At 42.8% G+C, this 8,716-nt stretch overlaps 1 protein-coding gene across 2 annotated transcripts; it reads left to right on the top strand.

Moving 5' to 3' along the window:
• The first annotated feature begins 5,597 nt into the window (after positions 1 to 5,597).
• Positions 5,598 to 7,587, top strand: her9 (hairy-related 9). Of its 2 annotated transcripts, none has more exons than XM_005732889.1 (4): positions 5,598 to 5,960; positions 6,141 to 6,236; positions 6,341 to 6,428; positions 6,538 to 7,587. In XM_005732889.1, the coding sequence occupies exons 1-4, from the start codon at positions 5,853 to 5,855 to the stop codon at positions 7,116 to 7,118; spliced, it is 873 nt and encodes a 290-aa protein (XP_005732946.1). In that variant the 5' UTR covers positions 5,598 to 5,852; the 3' UTR covers positions 7,119 to 7,587. The 2 variants fall into 2 exon arrangements, with proteins under 2 accessions (XP_005732946.1, XP_005732945.1); XM_005732888.1 differs by having other exon boundaries at positions 6,535 to 7,587.
• Positions 7,588 to 8,716: the final 1,129 nt, after the last annotated feature.

Raw genomic sequence — 8,716 nt, 5'->3', positions numbered from 1 at the left:
AAAAAATATTATTTTATGCCTGTCAAACTGTTTTATCTTTAGCATTTTTACATAGATACCTAAAGATAGAATTCAAAGTTTGCTCTTTGCTAAGTTATCTGTAATGTGCAGACACAAAACTGTTTCATCTCTTGAGTTAGGTGACTTTTAATGCTTGAATAATTCATAGGTCAGTGTTAAGAGGCTTAACAAACAAAGAAGATTCCTCGGAAAATGGTCAGGTGCAAAGACTTGACAGAAAATGAGTGGAAAAAGCAGCCAGCATCCAAAGAAACTTTAGAGGACCTTCAAAAAGCCTGGAGAACTGTTGCTCAAGACCACTTTAAAAATTACACAAAATATAAAGAAATGGAGGGTGGCTTGAACATTTTGCTCATTACTTTCTGTTCACAATTTGTGAATATACTAATTTGAATATTTATACTCTTAATCTTTAACAGTTAGCTACATTAAAGAAGACTACAGCAGAAAGTATACTTCCCTCTTAGCTTTAGAGATCTATAAAGTCCCTCAAATGTGCTCTTGTGGACAAACTCAAATGGCAAAGATTTCTAACCATCTATGATGACTGCCATGATTTCTGTGATATAGTCAATGTTCCCTCTAAACTGCGCGCGTGCGCAATTGCGCACTGCTGGCACGGTCTCTGCGCACAGAAAATCTGCGTTGGTCACAAAAAAAAAATCTAACCTGAATTGAAATTAAAATTAAAACTTTAACAATTCTGTTTTGCAGTGTTAGTCAGTGAGTGACTGGCTGTATGGGATTAGAACGATGCCGCCTTATCCCATAGTCCAGCCAATAACGCGATTCACATTCGTATATATGGAGCTAATCCACGTTGTTGACAGGCTATGACAGCGTCCTTGTGACACCGGTGTTTTAGCTAGCAAAGCCTGATGTGGAGTGAAGCCACGTTAATGACAACGTGTACAACCATTGGAGATGTGAGCAGGACAGACGGGAAACTGTGGACTTTATACCAATTTTTAAATTGTGTTGATAGGCCACGTAAAACCGGAGTTATGATAAAAAAATATCTGCAATGTTTGGTTTCCTTCCTGAATACTGTCCTTGTTTATATTTACTGCGGGAAGAAACGGTAAAAACGGCTTTTTATAAGGAAAACCTTGAAAGCGTTCTCCGCCTGTGAGCAAAAACAAAACCAAACCCCTCCCCCTACCCTTTCCTATTGGTGGAAAAATGTACCATGTCGACCAATCAAAAAATGATATGGCAACATGGCATTTAGTTGTTTAGGAAGGGGGAGGTTTGACGGCGGTGTTTTGAGATGTGAGAGATTGTCGACATTTAGCACAAATCTTGTGTAGTTAGTGTGTAGTGTAGTCAAAAGTTTTGTTGTGTGTGTCAGAACAGTGAGGCGACTGTTGAATGTTACAGGTGTTATAGCAGTGATACATCTCCTGTTGTCAGGCCTGCAGGTATCAGGCTGTTGTTCTTCTTTATCTCATAGTGGACAGAAATTATTTTTGGAGTGGCACAATTTTGATGCAGAACAGATGATTGTTCTGTAAATAGTTTGAAATGTTTATTTAATAAAAAACGGCTTGGCTGCATTTTTAGGTAAACAGCTGCAAAAAACTTTGTTGTTTGCAAAACTCAGTTACTTTTTTGAAGAAGTAACTATGTCATTAATTGCCCAACATTGGTCATTGTATACTGTATTTTGCAGACAGAGAGTTACAGGACTCTCTCCCAGACCACAGACTCATAATACAAGTCAGAGCTTTATAAAAAAAAAAGAGAGAGAGAGAAGAAAAGAAAGAAAGTTTTGTATTCAAAATTGGAGTTCAAGTTATTTTTGCTTCCAATAGTGTTAACATACTACACAGGTCATGAACAAGATTTGTTTTAAATGTTCATTATAAGTGGGCTAAAGCAGTTAATTAGAAGTAGTCTAACATAAATGTAATTGCTGTAATTTGATTATTTTAATAAACCATGTAACTTGGATGGATTCAATGCTGGCGTGACCACAGTGCACATGTCTGCTGTTGCTCACAGTGGCCCAAGGGACCGCTCAGGGAGTTTGTGTGTTCGCTCAGACACGTGAAAAATTAGATGGAACATTGGTCATAAACCAAAGTAATGATTCCACGTGTTTAGTTGTTGCTTTTCTGCTCCAAATCGGTCACTGCATCTGAAACAAAACACAGCCACCCAAAAAGCCATTGTAGCTGCTCAGTGTTGGGGAGTCACTGCGGTAAACACATCTACCAGCACTTGATTGGGAAGTGTGTATAAAGGGATTGCCAGGCCGACAGCAGCTAATACAGATATAATTGACTCTCCTTCTGCATTCTGCACATGGATTTGGAGAAGTGCACAGACCTATTGTACAACAACAAATTAAGCAGGCAGTGGTCAAAAGGAGCTGCTGAGCATTCAGCGAGACTGGACAACAGACTACTGAACTCTGCTAAATCTGCAAACACAGCTTCTCCCTCCTTCTGGGCCCTTTCATCTCCCCCGACATCTCCTCTTGCAGACCGCCGCCTCATAAAGCTAAGTCAAAAAGCAAGTACTCTCTCGTCTGGCGAATGTTGATCATTTACTAAAGGCTGCCGTTTCTCTTCTCTGCATTCCTCAGGCCGGCGATGTCGGCATGAGCTTTTAACGATGCTCTTGTGATGAAGTCACTCGAAAAGTTTCTTTGAGTTGAAGGGGAATTTTTGTTCTCTTTGTTGTCTGGGTCCAGAGCTTTGAAATGCAGGAATGAAGAGAGGGAATTATTGATGGATCAAAATTATGAGGCCTTTTCTGACTCCAGATCAGGTTCAACAGGTGCTATTTCACCTGTACAGAATTATTACAGCAAAATCCCATTAACTCCTCTGCTGCAGGGAGTAGTCAAAGTAATCCCTGTGGAGCTGAGCAGAATTAGATCTGCTTCATTTGGGCCGATCCGAAAGCAAATAAAGCCAACGTGAACCCAAGCACACACAGCTGGCCCTTGAGACTCAGTATCCTGGGCAAACAAATGTCCAGCATGCCTCAGCACAGCTCACCCATGGGTGAGGGGGCCATGAAACCCTGAACAATGGCTGATACACTGAACTGATGCGCGGCTTAGCAAAGTTTTATTACATTTGGCCTGTTTCAATACGATGCCGGCCAAAAGAGGACCCCAGACTTTGTCGTCAGTTTTAAGATTACTATGACATCTTCGCCTCCTTAGAGCTGGTAATGCTCCTTTTGTTGCAGTGCGCCCACTGGCTTAACATGGAAATCTGGTGGTTTGAGTTTTAATTTGTGTCCCGGCTGCAGATCCATGTGGGGTAACCAAAAACTGTTGCTTTGTCTGTGTGGGTTTTGGATTTGATCAGTTTCAAATCTTACTTGTTATTATGTAAAAAGAAAAAAATAAATGCTTTTAACATATATAAAGTTAACATATTCATTTATCGAAGGATGACTTGCACATGCTCTGTGTAAGTCTCAAATATTTACTGATAACTTATGTTGATTTTATTTCCTGAGATTTAAACACTTATCTTACTTATGTGTTTTTTTAATCATATGAAGGTCTAAGGCTGTAAAAACCTTTGTTTTACACTATGTGGATGTCTGCTTAGTCCATTTCAAATAAATAATGTTTGCAATGAGAGAAACACTCCAACTAAAGTTGTTTTATTTCTCCTTTACTGTGTAACACCCTATTCTCCTCTATTACTGGCAACAAGAACAAGTAGAGAAACAAACTTGAACATGAATTAAATGTAAATATTTTAGATGTCTCAATATGAATGTGTGTATATCTTATATTAATACTATAAATATATTTTCTAGGCATAAGTAATATGTTTCCTTTAATCTATTACTCTCTTTATTTATTTAAAATAAATTAAGTGACTAATAGCCTTATATTTGGTGCAAGTTTAAACAGAGCTGTGCCACCTTGTGGTCATCTCAAGACTGTGATTCTTGCCTTACTGCATAAACTTGTTCTCATACAGTTTATATTTAAAAACACACACATATCAGAAACTCTTTTTTTCTGAGGACTCTTAGGAAAAGGAAATCCAATTAAAAAAGGACGTCACTGCAGAGCACGGCCACGTGGAAACTACAGTGGGTGCATCTCATGTAAGGGACGCACCAGAACTACAATCATGTAAAAACCGATGCTTACACTACACTGTAAATATAGTTAAGCCTTTATGTCTCGATTCTTTACAAAGCCTAAACTTTGGTCTACTTTATTTTATTTTTCGAAGTAAATTAACTTTTAACTTTTACGAATCAATCGCTAGATGGCGCCCTTCTCCTGCACACAGTCCAAGCAGCTTTAAGCGAAAGGACGTGCTTGTCCATACACAAATGTACACGAAAGGTGTTCGTGTGTTTTAATGGCCTCACAAACTGAATAGATCCGCACAGATTCCCAGGTTTTCTTATTCTGTGTCGACATAAACGTCTGGCTGGAGCGACTTTATTTTATGTTAAAAGAAATTGTGACTATCTGTGATTTGTCCACTACAAGTACGTATGTATTTTAAACTGAATATATGATTATTGGTGCAATTATTAGAGGCTCCACCGAAAGATCAGAGCTGCAAGCACGAGTATTTATTATTGCAGTTTAAATATCTTCCGAAACTACTCTATTCTATTTTGTTCTATTCGTGTTAAATATAACGTTTTCATATTGCCAATCCCTTCTTGGTCTGCAAGCTCTAATCTGCGAGTTCTGGCGCGTGCTCCGTGAAGACGGGAAGAGACCGTGCGCGCATGGCACGCGGACAGATGTGCCACCCCCCTCCTTCTCTTCCTCCACCACCGCCACCTCTTTGAGCTGGCTCCCGCGCCGGCATGATTGACGTGAAGCTGTTCAGACAGCCAATCAGAGAGCCCTCCGCGTTATTTGCATAAAGTGACCGCACGCCATTGGCTTGGTGCGTGCTGCTGCAAACCGCTTCGCGTGTCGTTACAGACGTCTTCTCCTCCTCGGAGGCAGAGAGGAGTTTTAAAATAAGAGTGTAAATTTGTTCTGAAGTTTAAAATGTGTGTGTCGGGCGGTAGAAAAAAGTATTGTGCTCTGCATTTACTGGGGATACAGTCACCACCAAGCAGACTATATTCCTCTAAAACAGGCATGAATTAATTCACGGCATCAAAACAATGTAGCGTCAAATATTTTAATAACCCGTACTGATTGTTATCGCTGCCGGGGGAAAACACGTCAAAGGAAGGTCTGCCCAGTAAAGACTTTGTGTATAGACTCTCCATTCATATCGCTCACACAAACACACATAAGCACACACATAGCTACACACAAGCACTACAACATTTTTGACGGAGTAAAGTTGGAAGCAAATACCCCCACCTCCTCCCTCCCTGCCTCCCTTATCACTTCACAGGCCGGCCGGGCCGCTGCCGCTCGCCCCGCTTTGTTGTTTGTCTCTGCAGGGCTGATTGAGCAGCGCGTGACTGACGGCCCGCGGGGGTGTTGTCCAATCAGCGGTCTGCCCCGCGCCCAATGGGTGAGTCCTCTCTGCTATTGGCTGAAGCGAGTGTGGGAAAGAATGCAGAGAGGGTTTCACACGAACTGGGAGCACGCGAGCCGGGTATAAGTAGCGCTGCGGCGTGTGTCAGCGACAGAAGTGGAAAGTGGCTTTGAGCGGCGCACCGCACGCACCGTACTCACAAGACAGTTCAGTGATAACAAGCGGCACAAGGCAGACTCGTCCGTGGGACTCGGTTGTCAGGCATATATCTTATTTTATATTCTGCAGTGGCCCCGAGTGATTTTTTCTCTCTCCTTTTATACGTGAGCTCGCAGTAAGGATTTACTTTTTCACGCCTTTTTGTTTTACCTGGTTTAATCAACAATGCCAGCTGACACTATGGAAAAGCAGACGGCATCCCCTATTGCCGGCGCACCTGCAAACGGATCGCACACACCGGACAAGCCAAAAAACGCCAGCGAGCACAGAAAAGTAAGTAATTTAATGTTTTAAAAGAACGGAGGGGATTCTCCTCAAGTGAGGAATATTTGTACAAGTTTGTCCTTTAGTTACGAGATGTTAGAGATATGACATCACCGTGCAGTCGTGCAAATCCGTATATGCGATTAGTAAATCAAATATTTACTTAAGAATTTCTTTTTTTATTTGCAGTCTTCAAAGCCCATCATGGAAAAACGCAGGAGAGCCAGAATTAACGAAAGCCTGGGTCAGCTCAAGACGCTCATCCTGGACGCGCTTAAAAAAGATGTAAGTTCAAAATTATCCTAGAAACTTTTTTGTAATGAAATATTTGTATTATTCTTATTCGTAGATAATGAGTTGGTTTTAAATATTCCTATTCCTTTCCACAGAGCTCCAGACACTCCAAGCTGGAAAAAGCAGACATCCTGGAGATGACAGTGAAGCACTTGAGGAACCTGCAGCGCGTACAGATGAGCGGTAAGTTGATATAATAACAAAAGTGGGTCGTAAAGTCACGACTTTTGGAAAGAGTCTCAAAGCTGCTTATAAGTTACTAATATCGCGTCCTCCCTCTTCCGACCAGCAGCGCTCTCAGCTGACGCCACGGTCCTGAGCAAATACAGAGCCGGATTCAACGAATGCATGAACGAGGTCACCCGCTTTCTCTCCACCTCAGAGGGGGTGAACTCTGAGGTGAGGTCGAGGCTCCTCAATCATCTATCCAACTGCTTGAGCCAGATGATGTCTATGAACTACCAGCAGCAGTCCCCGTCTCAGCAGGCACACCTGGCCCAGCCCCTGCATGTGCAGCTTCCATCCACTCTGCCCATCAGCGGGGCCGCAATGGGCCCCAAGCTTAGTCCCGCTGAGGCCGTGTCCCCCAAGGTCTTTGGTGGGTTCCAGCTGGTGCCCGCAACAGATGGACAGTTTGCTTTTTTGATCCCCAACCCGGCCTTTACCTCCACCACGGCCCCTGTCATCCCCCTTTACGCAAACGCAGGAGTGCCTGTTGCGGTTAACGCCAGCCCGGTGCACGGCAGCTCAGCACCCACTGCAGCATCTCCTGTTCATGGCATGACGTCCTTCTCCGGAGGGTCCCAGGCGGTCAGCCCAGTGGGGGTCAGCACCGGCTCCGAGAGCAGCGAGCCTGTGTGGCGGCCGTGGTAGCTTAAAGGGACCAGAGACTGCACTTCAATCCAGTTCGCATTACTTTTTCAATTTAGACTTTTAAGTGACTGCACACAACGTTACGGGGGTTGAACCTGTGACTTTTCCGCTATGGGATGGTAACTCTAACCACTTAATACCCCCTCCCACTAGTTCATGTTGTTTCGTTTTATGGAACAGGTGCTGCCTCTAATGGCGCATGTTTTTATAAGTATATCTATATATATAATTTATTGTTGATTCCAACATTTGGATGTCCGTGGTAAACATGCAGATGGAAGATTTATAGGATTTTCTTTCTTTGTTTTTTTTTGTTATGATGAAGTACTTTTTATGAAAAGGTTTAGTTTTGTATAGAGGTGTCATTGATTGTTATACCAAAGCTGTGTTTTATATTCTTTGTTGTTTTGTGTTTGAAAAGAAGTTGGGTGTTCACCCACTGTTTTAATAAATGAGGTTTCAGAAATTATGTCTCGTCTTCAGCCTGCTTCTATCACGTCATTAATTAATTTTATGAAGTATCCGTATGCGCCTCTATTATGTCACACGCCATGCGTAAAACTTCTATTTAACGCGTAAAAGTCATATCAAGGATCAAACTGTGGTCAGAGTTAAGGATAAATCAGGGGGTAAACAATATATTTTAATATTCATGTTCACAGTGTAAACCCCTGCATCAGTTAAGCTACCACAGGTTGAAAGTGGCCACCTTGTCACCAGTTTGGCGGGAGCTCCTTACATCTGGCCCACTAAAGAATGGTCCCGGGGACAATAAGGGTGTATTTTTCTGCTGCTACAAAGGTAATTAAAAGTTTGAAAAGGGTCTCATCCTGTATGCAGCGGGAGCTTTAAAAAGTCTCAAACCCTATTCAAGAGCCTGGGAAATGCGCTCAGGGGTTAATGTCACTAACAGATTGCTTCAGTGAAAGGAGAATATGGAAGGATCCTCGCTTTCTTTTGTGGATCAATTGTTCGATTCCACTCCGAGCGGAATGGAGGGAACTTGGTTAGACTTCGCTTTCAGGGCAGGGGACCTTGGCGGAAGTCGTGGAACTGGAAGACAAATAAAACTGCAGGTTGTGGAATATTGTAACCTGATTACGATCCCCCCATCCCACGCGCTGACACACAATTATTTAAACTGCCTTGTTTGTATTTCCAGTCTGCGGCCTACATCTGCTTAGGTGACTTTTCCGCACAGCGCCCTGCGAAGATTCTGCGTAACAGTGGTCTCCCTTTCCTTTTCCCACTTTCTGTTTACCCCTGGGTGAAAACATATCTTCCTCCAGTTAGTGGGGTCCGGAACTGAGGGCAGTGTTTCTGTGTCGACCGGCATGGTGCAAGCCGTGTGTCAGCCACTTGCAGTCAGCGGGCCCCTGTACTTGGGATTAGGTTACAGCCCGGTCAAAACCCCTCAACATTTAATACTCCACCGGCGCGCCTTAGCTGTGCATGACTGGCACAGGGCAAAAGTAAGACGGGTTTTAAGTGTTTTATCTGCCCTGGCCGCCAACACATGCAAAATAAACATTTGTAGTGCTTCATTCATTTAAGACGCGTGCGCAAATATAGAAAATATCTATGTTCGTAAAGTTTTA

This window comes from Pundamilia nyererei, unplaced genomic scaffold, assembly GCF_000239375.1.
Source record: "Pundamilia nyererei isolate P.nyererei 1_Seehausen unplaced genomic scaffold, PunNye1.0 scaffold00049, whole genome shotgun sequence".
NCBI classification, from domain to species: domain Eukaryota; kingdom Metazoa; phylum Chordata; class Actinopteri; order Cichliformes; family Cichlidae; genus Pundamilia; species Pundamilia nyererei.
Note: the sequence above shows the minus strand (reverse complement) of the source record. Positions and strands in the feature narration are given on the sequence as shown.

Excerpts from the sequence above, each read along its gene's own strand:
- her9 (XM_005732888.1), top strand. The coding sequence starts at position 5,853 with ATGCCAGCTGACACTATGGAAAAGCAGACGGCATCCCCTATTGCCGGC. Across the intron at positions 5,961-6,140 it reads ACGCCAGCGAGCACAGAAAA|TCTTCAAAGCCCATCATGGA; the intron begins GTAAGTAATTTA and ends TTTTATTTGCAG. Across the intron at positions 6,237-6,340 it reads TGGACGCGCTTAAAAAAGAT|AGCTCCAGACACTCCAAGCT; the intron begins GTAAGTTCAAAA and ends TCCTTTCCACAG.